The following is a 14,634-nucleotide window of genomic DNA, read 5'->3' on the forward strand; positions in this document are numbered from 1 at the left end:
GTGTTCAGTTGCTCACAAGGCATTGCTCTGTATAAGTTTGAAATGTGTTTTTTATGACTTTTTTTTACTTGGGTACAGTAATTGAGATTAACTTGGATTGATTCTTTCATTCCTGTGAAGTTTTAATTTTTCCTTCTTAAGATCCCTCTGCTGGTAGAGTAAAAGAGTAGTTTCAGTAATATTACACGAAGTCTGATAGTGTGGTGGACAAACCAAACTACTGTAGCACTTCTCTAAGAAAAAGGGAGAGAGAAAAAAAAGAGAGAGAAAGAGCAGGTAAAATTTTTCAGTTGTTCATCAGGTGTTGAACCAGGTTTTTACAGAATGCCAGGTGTGACACAACTGTGAGTACATGCTTTAAAGTATATTCTGAAGAAAATACAGTGGAAATAATTGTGAGGAACATATTTAAGCAGGTCGTTCTGTGCTACAAAATATGCAAGTGTAGCAATGCACTTCCGCAGGATTCCACTGAAGCTGGCAGTGTTTTGTTGCTTGAAGTACAGACCTGGAGTGTTAACAAACACATGGATTTGACAAATGAACTGAAAATATCAGATGGTATTTTGGGAAACTGTGGAAACAGGTAATTTTTCCTGTGGTATGAAAGTAGGCAGTATCATAAAAAATGTAATTTGGCTGAATCTGCGTTAGTGGGTAGAGTCAGGAATATGTGACACAATGGACTAGGTCTTCTTACAATGGTAGTGTTTCTGAAGATGGTAAATTTAGTACTTTTTTTTTTCTTTCTTTTTTTAAAGTTACAGAAAATGTAGTCAAGGTTATGCATTAGGAGTTTAAAATGACAGATGTTTTAGCTGCTCTGGAGAGCTGTCCTACCTAAAACAAAGCTTTAAACTGTTCCTAACTGTAAAGCACTGATCATCATCTCTCTTTAAAAACAGCTCTAGCAACCAGTTAATACAAACTTCTGAACCACTTTTTGCTTAAGTATCAGTGGTTTTTTACAACACATCGATATTCAGAAATTTTGAAGGACCTGTGCTGTATTTCTACTAAGATAAGTATGATCACTGTTAGAAGCCGTATAGTACATAGGTAATTTTCACTCAAATTAGAATTTGTGTAAACTGTTTAAATTGATATCTGCTGAGGAATATAATATGTATTGCTACTAAAGCTTTGTAGAATGCATTTTTATCTGTATTGTGTTTACAGTTGGTAAAATTGCGTATAGTGATGGCAAAAGGTTTGCACCCTTGACTTTTAGCAAAACAGCTCCTAGAGCAATTGAAAGAAGTCTGATGCATGCAGGGTTTTACAAAACATTAATCAGGCTCAGTTCATAAAACTATACGCATATGTGGTTTGCACAGCTAGGGCCACATGCACAGCTGGTGTAAATTTGCACGGGTCCTTTAACATCAAAGACATGTGCTGTTTACATCAGGTGAGAGACTAGCCCCTGGTGTTTGCAGTCACCTGAATAATTTTGCTATATGACATACATGGATGTTTCCTGTTAACGCATATGGGATATACTGTAACAGAAATCATTGTTTAACTTGTACATATTGTGCACTTAGACTTAGTAGACACATTGGATCTATATTTCATTTGAAAAGAGAATACCCACTCCTCTCTTTTTTTTTTCTTTTCTTTTTTTTTTTTTTTTTTAATTTTTTTTGTCCCAAGGTCACCTCTTCACTTGAAGGATAAATTCCATATGTTGAAGTGCTACTTAGATTTCATTTATTTGCTGCACAAGTAGACAAAATTGCTAGTGGCTTATCACTGTGGTAAATGCGCATTTCTTTTCTGAATGTCACTGAAGTGAAAACGTACAGATCTGTGAGGCTAATGCAACTTTTTTTTGCATATAAAAGCTTCCTACCTTCTTTTACTCACTGTATGATAAATCTTTTTATTTTCAGGCACTAATACACGTTTTAGGTTCAAATTTTCTTAGGCAGGTGAAGAACAAGAACATGTTTTGTTTCTTTAAAGAAACTGTTTACTGATGAAAATGAGTTTTTCATTTGATTGTTGTGGTCAGGATTTGGTGACTCTTGTTTTTCCTTAGTTTGTTAGTATTTAAATACAGAAGAAAAAATTGCACAAAAAGCCAAACATAGAATTGATGAAGAACTGCCACCCAATTTTGCTTGTGTATTTTTGTCTGATATACAGCTTTCTGTGCTAGTTCTAAACCTCCCTGTGAATTTTTTTCTATTCCACTGGACCAGACATCATGAGCTTGAAATTAGGTAGTATTCTCGTCTCTAGTGGTGGTGATACAGTTGTATGTTATTTTCAAATATTATTATAGCTGAACTTCTTTGCAGGGTTTAACTCAGATAACTAGATGCAGCCATTGTTCTAGATTTTTTTACCTTCCTGAAATGCTAGGGGTTTGTTTTTCTTACCCCTCTTGCTGGCACCTCTGAAGTAGTCATCAGAGATTGTTAACTGGAACAGTACAATCAGAGTACCATCAGGCTATGTGTGACTAAGCTAAAATATAGTAGTTTAGCACAGATTCACAGTCTGTGCTGAAATTAACTGCTCTGCCAAATGAGACCTGGATGAATTATCTGTGTCTGCTAGAGGGAAAAAGCCTAAGAGCAAGTCTGAAAGGATGAGGTATGATTTTGTGCCTTCACTTTTGTATTATTGGACAGGAAAATTGACTTGCTGTGCTGATAAAGTGGGTTTGAACTGAAGATCTGAAGCATAGGTGGAGACTTAGTTTTTTCCATTTTTGTGGTGGGCAGAGAAACCTCTAAAAGAGGTATGGGTGAGTATCTGGGGGATGTCTTTACTGATGTTAGATTTCCCAGAGTTCATTTGTCAGAGCCCTGTCTTGGATGTCTTGACAGAGGTATTCCTGCCAAAAAAGTGAGATGCTAACCTGAGGAGGTTTTCAGCATCTATAGTGGGCAGCCAAGTATAAGTTTAATATTTCTTAAGACATAGCTTTGTTGTCATGGTCTTCCTCACTAAAACAGCCTTCAAAGGAATATCTGAGTAATTGCGAGGTATGTGCTGTTTGTTAGATGTGTGAGTCACTTCACTCCCAGTATGTACTTTGTAGTTGTAAGTAAAGATAACCTTAATTAAGGGTGTTCATGTGCTGCTTCTCTGAGTAGCTTATGGGCTTGAAGTCTGAACAAATACTTAAACAGCAGGGTATCCAGTGAACAGGGTGTTACAAGGTGGACAGAAGTAATTACCTGGACAGCTGTGAAATACAGTAGCCTAACCATGCATGCATGGTGTTAGAGATTGAAGTTACCCCTTTAAGCAATCAGATTGCTGTTTGGCCAGTAATAATTTATTCTGAAATAAATGATCTTGCAGAGTTCACCAAATGTGAAACTCTTGCCCCTACTGAATCACAGTTGGCTTTCCAAAATATGCACAGCTGCTGGGTATGTCCCAAACAGAGCTACAGGGGACCTGGGGAAACCCATTGACAAGTAAATGCTTTTTAAAGTAATAAAACACTGCTGGACAGATTATGTAAATGCTCATACATATAAAAATAAATCTGCAGAAAAGTTCATCGCCAGCCTATTTTTCACATTTCAAAGAAAATTTGTTTTCCTTGCTCTGAGTAATGCAAAATCTGGTAATAGTTCATGTTGTGTGAGGTAGTTTCAAGGCTTCTTTATTTGCCAACACCAAACTAATAATTATATATTCTCTGTGAAGTAAAACACTAGAGGAAGTTTTTTTAGCATCTATGGATTGTGTTGAAAATGTAGCAGGTTTCAAAGTAAGTACTTAAGTTTGCAAACGTAGGGTTTTGTCCTCATCAGGGTTTTTACTTAGCCATGATTATCAAATCCTGATTACCATGATTAAAACTTGAGACTGAATTGGTTGCTCTTTTGCTTGTGAGGTACAGTGACTTTTGCCTACAGCAAATCTATTTTTATGGCAGCAGTAGATAAATTTAAGTGTGGTGAATGCACAGGGATGTAGAAAAGCCTAGGCTAGCTAAGTTGAAGGTATATGGTGTTAGACACTGAGGTCACTGCTGAGAAAGGGTAGCAGTGTGCGCAGCCAAAGGAAGGTTAATATGTTTTAGCACATCACAGTGAGCTGACAGCATGGTTGGTGGCTGGCTAGTACGGCAGAGAGAAAATATAGATCACCTACATGTGTGGCATTTAATAACCAATACTTTTGAATAATTGACTGAGGAGCACTGCCTCACAAAATGTCAAATGCTACTCTTGGCCTTTTACTACCCAGTATTGACTATAACCTAAAATTGGCCTTTAATCATTGTTTAAAGGACAACTTGAAAATATGTTAGACATATGAGGCCTGATTCTGAGCTTACTTGCACAGATGTAAGTCATAAGTAAAAATTAATTAGGAGATGAAAATTGTTCCTCAAACACTCAGCATATATGTTTTTATATGTTAAGCTTTGTCCTGTTCAGTCACGTAAAATGCTTTCTAATGATAACTAAAGTTAGCTCTGATACATGCGAGTCTCCAGATTAAAACTCTGTTACAAAATCCTCTGCAAGAGCTGTTAACCTGAGACTTTTGTCACAGAAGATGAATGTTCTGTAACTTCAGTTCCACTAAGGCTAGAATTGAGTTTTTTGTCTCTCTCCAATATTTACTGTTGTGGCTTTTTTCCTGGTACAGCTCCTCCTGTTTGCGGAAGGAGGCAAGCCAATAGAGTGCCTTCCTGCTGCGGGAAAAGGTATTCCTGAATAGAGTTCAATGAAAGCAGGAGGATGTATAGCTTTTGAGAGAGCTTGGAAAGCAGATGGCATGTGTTCTTGTTAAAATACGTACTTAGCAATGGATGTGGTGTAAAAAGTGTTCATGTGTTAAAAATACCAAACAAACTTAGCATAACTGGAATCTCTGGAGATTTTAGCAAAACTAAGTGTTTATGCTTGCATGTATCTAAAACAAGGATAGAGTGATAGAGAAATCTTGTCACCATTGCCTCATGGATGTGATGGGTTTTTTTTTTTTCCAGAATCAACAGTTATCTGTTTAGAGGTGATAGTTCAGAGCAGTCACTTGTCAAGCAGCTTGATGGCTAAGTTGGTGGGTGAAACATCGTTTTTCTCCCCAACCTCCATTTTATTAACTCAGTTTAGAGCTAAACTGAGAGATTGTGGGATGAATGTGGACCTGAGTTTGAGAGCCCTAGGAAATGGTAGTCGACATCGTTAAACAGCCACGTGTTGCAATTTGGTACACTGACCTCTGATGAGACCAGCTAATCCTGCAGAAAATTAACTAGCCTGTTGCTAAACTTTACCTCTTGCACCTGGGAAGCAGCACTTCCTTGTCAAGTTGTATACTCTGTATAGGATCAAGATACATTTAAAATTTGGCCAAGATGTCAGACTTGAATTAGACTGAAATTACGTAGATTAATGTAACAAATCAATATGACTAGTCAAAAATCAGATTGACTGAAATATGATGAGCCATATTGTAACATTGATTTTAATTTTTTAAAAAAATTTTTTCATTGATTAACAGCTTCATGTGATTCATTTCATGAAACATGTTTGCCAGACATCATGTGTTACAGCCCTTTTGTGGTAGAGGCCAGCAAAACCAAAAAGAAGTGTGGGGAGAAAAAAAGTATCTAGTGCTTAAAACTCTAGTTGAACTGTCGATATGCTCAGCCTTCCCAAAACTGTGTATACGGATTTTTTAACAAACCATAACTTGATCCTTCATACCTTGTTAATACTGTAGAGGAAGCAAACTTTCCTTCAGCTTTTTTTAGGATGGATGTCATCAAACTTCTGTGCTAAAAAGTCACTAGGCTAGCAGTCAGGTTTTTTTGAAAATATTTTAAGATCTATGTCTGCCAGCTAATCATGTTGTTATATTTTACCAACAAAGTTGCTTTAATATTCTTTTTATACACTTCAAATTTTTAAGTACCTTTTATTATAGTCTTTAACATGTATTGACCAAACATTTAGTTAATGTTAACTGGAACACTTTCAGATTTCTGCAGCCATTCTGTTCACCCTTGCAGGAAAGAAAGTGTTAGGTGACAGCTTTGGGCAGTTTTCTTTATTCTTTTTCTAAGGTTGTCTTTATTTGCGTTATCGGAGCTGAGCAGGGATAAACAAAAACTTCTTTGTGGTACAAGTAATGATTAAAGGAGCTTTGAACTCGGTGTGAAACGTAACTACCACAACAAAGATAAATACAGAATTCTGAAGCACAGAACTGTGGATTACTATTAAAGGAAGAAAGGCTCACTGGAAATTAGGATAAATGGAATTATTTTGCTTAAAGAATATTTGATGAGTTATATATTTGTACTATGTTTTAGTAAGCTAATATTTCTCTTGTCTTAATGTTGATGGGCCATCCACATACGACATTTAAAAAAAAAAAAACCCAAAAGTAAAGTATTACATCACTTGCTGTGTTTCATATTCCAAATAAAAGTATTAGCTTGCTCCTGATGGAATTTTTATTGCTTCAGTGGGGAATTTGTTTTCTTCGTAAAGCATGGTTTCCACACAAGCTTTGTCCTAGAAAAAACCTGTTACTTCAGTTGCCCCAAAAAGCTGAAACCTGCTTTTTTCACCCCAGGGATGTGCGGGTTGTGTGTTAGCAGGTTTTGCTGTGACGGCAGACCCAGCAGAGGGAGCAGGAGCAGCTGTGGGACACCCCTTCTGCCCTGCACCCCTGCCTGAGCAGAGCAATCGCCCGTCCCAGATGGAGATCCAGTCAATCCCAAAGTTACTGGTAGCCTATCTGTAACGAGATTGTTTGGTAAAGTATGAGAAACTCTGATTCTTTGTAATGCTACACTCTCATTCCGTAGCAATTGACTAGGCTGCATTCTAGCAATTTTATTACTGCAAGTTTTTTCAATCTTTTTTATATGACTGAAATATTTTGAAATCCACAACGTTAATCAAAATAAGCCAGAATTGGTCCGTATTTGGCTGAATTGTGAGTAAACCTGAAGTTTTAGTATTCTTTGTACGCATACCACATGTAAAGAAAAAAGTTGGGTTTTGCACCTCTCTAGATTTGAAGGGAGTAGCTCAGGTCCCAAATTCATGTGGAATAGAAATAAAATAAACAGCTGGGTGTAAGGGTGCATTTAGAAATGAGAACTTTGGTAAGCTCCTTTTCTAGGGGATTGTTCAGGTATAGCTGGATTCATGCAATACCTTATTCCTGCCCCAAATAAGGAACATATATGTTTATGCTACTGTACATTTTTACCTTGCAGGTTGAATTTGAGTGGCTTAGGCAGTTTTGGTTTCAAGGCAAGCGGTATTTGAAGTGCACTGATTGGTGGCTTAAGCCTATGGCTAAATTGGAAGAATTTTGGAGAAAAATGGAGGTTATGGTAAGTGCTAGTTTTATAGTCTAAAGCCTCTAGAGCTTAATTCTGAGAGCACTCACAATTAAGTTTTTAATTGTGCTGTAGTAATGGGTTTTAAACTTTATTCAGAACATATGAAAACTAGAATCAATGTCAGCCTTCACTGCCTCCTCTTAGTTTTCTCCCCAGTAGCCAGAAGAAATGTGAACAAAATAAGATCCAAAAACCCAAGATTTTACTTACTTCCTGACTTTGCTTGTTTTTAAAGTTCGACAGCCTCATAAGATGACAGTCATATAACATCACACTGATTGGTACCTGAAACTCTGCATTGTCAACTTTTTCGTACAACACCAAGATGGGCAACTCTGCCAATGACAACAATGGTGAATGTATCTGAGGAAAGTTGAGAGTAAAATCTGATGATCTGGAGGTACAACTATCTGTCTGTAGTCCACCTGCACACTTAACACCATAGCTAGAACCAACAAGAGGAGATTAGTTTGTTGAATAATTGTAATGATGCTGTTTCCTGTATACTTGAAAGTACATCCCTGCTTTCCTTGAAAACGGACTCAGTGACAAGCACTGTTAGCCTGCTTGTTGTTGCTGTCCAAGTAAAGAATGAGTTGGGAGACTTTGCTAGTGTAAGGGTTTGATACATTTGTGAGCATGCCTGCTTCTAGATCTGTACACAGAAGGAACTGTATTGACAAACGTGCCTTGCTCATATCCTTATGTCTGCTTTAGAAGCTGCTTCTCAGTCATTTCTGCTGGTCACAGCATAAGCCTTAATTTGCTCGTAGTTGACTAGGAAAAGTTTGTAATGTAACTGAGGATGCTGAATATGATTGGTAGTAGAGGTGGTTTTGAATCTTTGGAGCTACGGTGCGACAAGAATACGCTCTTGAGTTTTGGGGGAAATGTGACTCACTAACCGGCTCAAACGTATTGTAAACTTTTCTAGCAATGGCTGGTTTCAGACTTGGAAAATAAGTGTGGAAAAGTGGAACTTTCATTTGTGAAATCAGTTGCCACAAGGAATCAGTGAACATTAAACTTTCCTACAAAAGGAGGGAAATTATTTGTAACTTGTTTATGTGGGGTTTATTCCTCATTTTTGTGTTCTTATGTGCTCACATTCTTGAATGACCTTTGTAATTTTAAAAAAATCTTTTGGTTTGTTTTTCTTTCAAATGACAACTTACTTTCTTGTAACACAGGCTTAGATGAGGTAGAGACAAGAATGTTTGATTGTTATTTTATATCCATTGTGTGTTGAGAACATGGAAAACCAGCAAACTCAGGAATTCTCAAGGGTTAGGTTTTCTGCAGTTGGTGTGACATTACCATGTGTCTCTAATTAGAAACATGGTGGCGTCAGTGTATCTCCTTTCAACAGGCCTCAGGATGATATTTATCAGGAAACTGAAGGTTGGGCCAAGACAGAAGCTGCTTCTAATTTAAATTTTAAAAATTGCTTTAATGTTTTATGACTTATAACATATTAATCACAATTAATTTCAGCTATTGAAGGAGACAGAAGAGAATGTTAATTGGGAATGTCTGTTTTGTTGAGTCTCTAAGTAAATTTGATGCTTTACTGTATTTGGGACTTGGAGGTAGGTGGGTTTTTTTGGATTTAACCTACGTTTTGTCCTTTAGTGTTTCACAAGATGACGGTAGGGGGCAATGTTGAGCCGCAGTTTTAATGCAACAACAGGCGCTGACTTAATGAAAATACATAGAAATGTAGCATTAACATCAAGAATTATCCCTGTTGCTTCAAGTTAGCTGTAATCTCTAAGATTCCATAACACAGGAAATCAATTGTGGGTTAACAAATTCAACAGCAATTTAACATAAAAAGTGTACTGTTTTGGTGCATGCTTAGCTTCCACAGCATTAAGTTAAATCAAAAAGGTATTTCTGAAGGTACCCAGTAGTCTACAGTAGATGTTTTTTCTCCAAATTTATAATTTTAGCTGAATGATTCTTAAAAATAAAAAAAAGTGTCAAAATGCTAAAAGTAAAAATGTCTTAGAATTGTTGGTCTTGTCTCAAAAGAATATTGTTGCTTAAAAGAAAATACTTAAGCAACGTATTTTTCTTACTTTTGTGTGAGCTGACCAACTCTTGATGTACATTCTTTTATATATGTGTCTAGAGTGATACAAAAGTCAGTCTTGTGCCTTTTTTTTCCCCTTGTTTAGTAAAGCAGTTATAAAGAAGAAAAGAAAGTTTCCAAAATAATTTCTGATTCTGCTAATTGTAATTACTCCAATGTCACAGCAGAGTACAATACTGCAGGAAGTTTAACCCAGTGTCTTCAAACCTTTGGGCATTATTTAATATTTTTGTACATTATAGCAAGCACACAATTTTATCATAATGTTTATTCCTGGCATTTCTTTCCCTGAGGATAGTTTTACTTAGAGCTTGCTCTTGTGATGTAAATGTTAAACCTTTCATTTGAATGACATTCTGATAAAACATCACATTTCCCACAATATTACCTCATGAATTTATGAACCATTAAATCCAAAGCAGTTCAACCGATCTTCTTCTCTTTTTCCCCCTCCCTTGAAAATATGAAGGCTATTCAAATGTTTGAGGGTGTTTTTTTTTTTAAAAGTCATCCAAGATTAACACGTTATCATCTGCAACATCAGGATAAATGCTTGCTGAATTCAAAGGGAGAGTTACCATTTGAAAAAAAGACTGTACAAGCTTTGCTTTCTGGGTAAAGAGAAGTCTGAAAAGCTGAAATCTCATGTGATGCAAGGAAGTCTTGCTGTAGCTGTTCTGAGATTCAGTGGAGAGACAATTTGTCTCTCAGGGTCCGATATCATGCAAACCTTGCAATCTGACATTTATTTTAGCTATGAAGATCTTTTAACACCATGCCAAATCAGTAAGAACTGCAGAAGTCCTACAGTCTTTTTTTGTTTATTTTGTTTTAGGCTGATTCACATTTGAATAAGTAAAATGTAAATCAATGAAATGGTTTTTGTTTGTGGAACAAAAAATAAACATACGTGATTATCCTTAACTATCGAATCTTTGAAGACTTTTTTAACATATCTAGTGGTCCTTTTAAGAAAAATAATAAAATAAATGAAGACGCTAGTAGTGCTATATGGTGTGAATTGTATTTCCTGCTCTGACAGTCCATTTAGCAATGTAGCAATGTATTTATATGGCAGTTGGCCTTAATAACCTTTATTGACTTTAGTGGGTAAGAGCCGAGACTGGGATTATTAAAATGTATCAGTGTCACTGCAGTATAGAATCACAACATATATGTTAGGTAGGCTAGGCTCCATTTAATGCCACGTATTTATGCAGGAATTTGGCAAGATGAAAAAAAACTGTGGAAATAAAATGTAGAGAAAAGTATGGCTGATTTGGAGTTATATACAGCATAACTGTTTGCCTACAATAAAGGGTCTACTTAAAGGAATGAAACATAGATCTTAAAGAACTGAGTTTTAATGATATAACTGAAACACAAGTAATTGTTACACCGTTTGTTTCACTTTTTGGCATCCTAAAATACAGCTGATGATAATGAAACACAGCACACCTGTTAATCTATAAATGTAGTGTAAAAGCAGAAGTGTGCACACTCTGTGTAGTTATAATGAGCAAAGTGGCATTTCACGCAAAGTGGTATCTTTCTGTACAACTTTCACCTTGATTAGTAAAAAATTTAAAAACTACATTTACTAGTCATATTTTATTACTGTTATTCTCAACAGCATGCTTTTATCAGTTTATACAACTAAATTGAAATCAGAGAGCAAGGCTATTTTCTTGCAAAATTATTTTTCTTTACTTTTTGAGGTCTATTTCATTATTTGCTACTATTGCTACATATGAAGTATGTCATAGTTTCAGCTATAAGCCACTACTTCAGGGGCTTACAGCCTGACAGTTAGAATTGAGTCTAGGCTGAAACTTGAGCTACAAAATCTCAGCCCAGGGCCATAATTTTTTTTTTTCTTTTCCAAATTAAAACAACGGTTTAAATATGTATTTAAATCAGGGTATTTGAGTTCCAGAACAACCATGAAAAGCTATAAGACAAAATATACTTTTAAAAGGAATCCTAGCTATTGTAGACTTCGGCACTTTAAACAGCTAACCAATTATATTTAAAAAAAAAAAAAAAAGATAATGGGATCACAAACAGGTTGGTTGGTTGTTTAGCTTTTTTCAGAAAATGCAGAGCAACTTAACTGATATTTGAATTGGTTTGACCTTGTCAGCAAAAATTCAAGAAATTCTGAGGTATTATTTTAATTTCTTTTCTAGCTTTCTTGTTGTGCTTAGGTATTGCAGTGTCATACTCCTTTATTGGAGGGCCGTGCAGTGATGGGTGATCTTGTTTGCCTAATGAGCTGTGAAATGTAGGCACAACATGGCAGCTCAAAGACCCAAATTTTAGCCATATTTCTTGTCTTTTGGGGCTGCTCTTATCTGTTTAGGCCAGACCCTTTAAATAAATGTATTTTTGGCAGGTTATGTTTTATGTATACTAAGAGTCAGATGTTTCTAGAAAAGTACCTTTTATCTTCAACAGCAATAACAACAACAAAACCTGATCCTGAAGACTTCTTTTTCTTTTTTCTTTTTTCTTTTTTTTTTTATTTTTTTGGCACTAATTTCCTTGACCCCAATATTTTTAGCTGTCAGAAATGGGAAAAAGGATTCAGCATTGTGTGTAGTAGAATCACGACCAATCTTAAAAAAAAAACAAAAAACAAAAAAACCAAAGTCAAGTTGTATTGCACATCTTTCAGAAAAAATATTTACAATTCTGAGGGAATTCAGACTTAAGCTTCCAAAACAAAGTGTGTGCTGAAAGCACAAAGGACTGTGTTTATGATTCTCTTTGAAGTGTTTTTGCAACAGGATAAGGAAAATTTTAGAAACTGTCTGATAGTGTTCAGGGTAAATACTTAAACCCCTTTAGAGAATTTCACACACAGATACTGTGCAGCAGAAAAAAGGATACTTATGTTTCCTAAAGCTGCTACAGCCTACAGCTTTGTACTTAAAGACAGAGGTGTTGAATAGAATTCTACTGAGGATACATCCAGTGACAATATCTACAGGAACATCAGAGCAAACCAGTGGATAGCACTTTCTATTTTTAACCCTTATGTGACCTGGTTGAGATCTAAGCTGTGTTGATATGAACCACTATAACATTTCTGTTATAAACTGGAATTGTCAAAAGGGCAGTCTTCCAACTCATACAGCATACTGTGAGAATTATGCTGAAAACATTAAGGTTATCATGTAAACTGGCATAAGCCAGGAAAAGTTTAGGACAATTTATGTCCTATAGGAAAGTGAGATGTGTTTCTGACAGCACAAATGGAAGGACCATGGGTGGCTTGTGCAGCTGTGCATGTCATGTGGCGGGTAGTGTGTGCTGCACCAGATGGTGCAAAGGAGGTGGGCATGCTGTCCCATTTTTGTGTTCCCTTCTAGGTGGATTTGCACCCGAGTTACAAGTTTGACATTTGTAGGTGTTCTTGTGCACACAACTGTATCTTGGTGAGCTTCGGTTTTGGGTGACTAGAATTCTGTTGTCTTGTGCTTAACTCTTACCGCAACAGGGCTTCTTTCTGTTGTCTTCACTATGTTTTTGTACTATAGGATGTATATGATTGTGTCTAGTATATACATGTACTTGCATGTAAAATGTGATGAGCTCTGTGTTAGTATTTAAAACATAAATAAATATAACACACAATCAGCAGAAATCAAAATTGTGCACATAGGTTATGTCCCAATCTTGTCTTTGAATTGTGTAGATGGATCTCTGTCTGAGCTGAGCACTGTGGCTTAAACAGGATTCCCCATCACATGTAAAAGTTTTCTTATAGTGGATAGACTATCAGAGCTGGTCCATAGTGTGACTGTATGTGTATGTACATGCTTCTACACACAAATACATACACAGGTATGTTGGGGTTTTTAACTGTGATGATCTTCTAATTAATTTCTTTATGTAACTTCTGAATTCTATAAAGTTATATCTAGAGAAAAGGTGTTCATAGGGAGTGAGCACTGGGGGCAAGTGCTTGCAGTTCTTGGCAGCAGGAACAACGTGGGAGAAGAGTTTAGAGAGCGTTAGACTATATTTGGTAGTAATGCAAGTCACCCAGTGTGTGGCAGAGAGGGAAGAGCTCAGATTGTAGTTCCTGCTGCATCCCTGTGAATCCAGTGTCAGTCCTGGAAGGATATTTTAGAACCTGGTTTTGCCCTTTTATTGTTAATGGGAGCTATGTGACTGATTTCAGTGAAAGCAGAATCAGTATGATGGGGCTATTGTAGATTGTATAAAATTGTGTGCTGTTTCTACCATTTTTTCCCCAGAATGTTGGATGGACATATACTGGAATAACGAAAGATCTTTTTATCAACAGTGTGTTTATCAAGGCTTATTTGCTGTGGAAATAGTGTAGTAGTATTGTGCTATTGTTTTACTAGTCCAATTATTCTTTGCAAAGCCTTTTGTCTTCTTAGAAATCCATTTCCTAGTAGAAAAACTGAATAAAAGACCATTTTTGAACACTGAGAATAATACTTCATGAAAAGGAATTCTTCTGTGGTTTTGAAATTTGTGTATCTATATGTTATATAAAACTTGATTAATTATTAACTATAGTTAAAGTGGTTTCTAGTTCTCATTTATGCAATCATAGGAGTGATCAGATATAGAGCCTATGCATTTGTACATTTGTGTGTGTATGTTTATGCACATGCTACATAGATACAAAAACCAGATTTGGTTTGGTGTTGAAACTGTGAATTACAGTGGTTTGGCAGGAATAATTTTTACTGATTGTTACAAAGTAGGGGAAGTTGTGATTTCATATGAAAGTGAAAGCAAATGGCAGTGTGACTAAAATGTCACCATCTACATTGCTGTAATATTTTTTTTTTTTTGTAGAGTACAACTAGGATTGCTAAACGTGGTTTTATTGCTATTGTATTTTAGTGGCTATGTAACCACTATAAAATAGAATACAGCTGTTTTACTTTCCAAATGGCTTTTGTAAGCGAAGGAGGTGACCTCTTCCAAAAAGCTGCCATTGTTGCATTGATACTTTTTCTTTCCTATCTGATCATCAGTCCTTCTTATTCCTAACAAGATCAAGGGTGAATAGTATTTTTGCAATCTATTTTTTAACAGTTACTTCATCTTTGATCAAATTTATAGCTCTCATTTTATATATAAGGAAATAAAAATTTGCTTCAGTACTTGCCATGGAAAGCATTATGGTCTGATGGATTAGATG

The 14,634-nt window shown here is 36.0% G+C and overlaps 1 protein-coding gene across 4 annotated transcripts in view; it reads left to right on the top strand.

Annotated features, from left to right (window-relative positions):
- Window positions 1-14,634, top strand: part of FTO (FTO alpha-ketoglutarate dependent dioxygenase) — a 261,683-nt gene that overhangs the window by 75,813 nt on the left and 171,236 nt on the right. For 3 of the 4 annotated variants that reach the window (XR_008236694.1, XM_052797305.1, XM_052797307.1), the window contains exon 7: window positions 7,220-7,339. The exons of the other annotated variant lie outside the window; for it this stretch is intronic. Coding sequence is in view for 2 of the 3 variants with exons in the window: in XM_052797305.1 (XP_052653265.1) it covers window positions 7,220-7,339 (120 nt within the window). In the remaining variant the exon portion in view is untranslated. The remainder of the gene's footprint in view (window positions 1-7,219; window positions 7,340-14,634) is intronic. 4 annotated transcript variants of the gene reach the window in all.

The sequence above is a fragment of the Harpia harpyja genome, chromosome 9 (genome assembly GCF_026419915.1).
Source record: "Harpia harpyja isolate bHarHar1 chromosome 9, bHarHar1 primary haplotype, whole genome shotgun sequence".
NCBI classification, from domain to species: Eukaryota; Metazoa; Chordata; class Aves; order Accipitriformes; family Accipitridae; genus Harpia; species Harpia harpyja.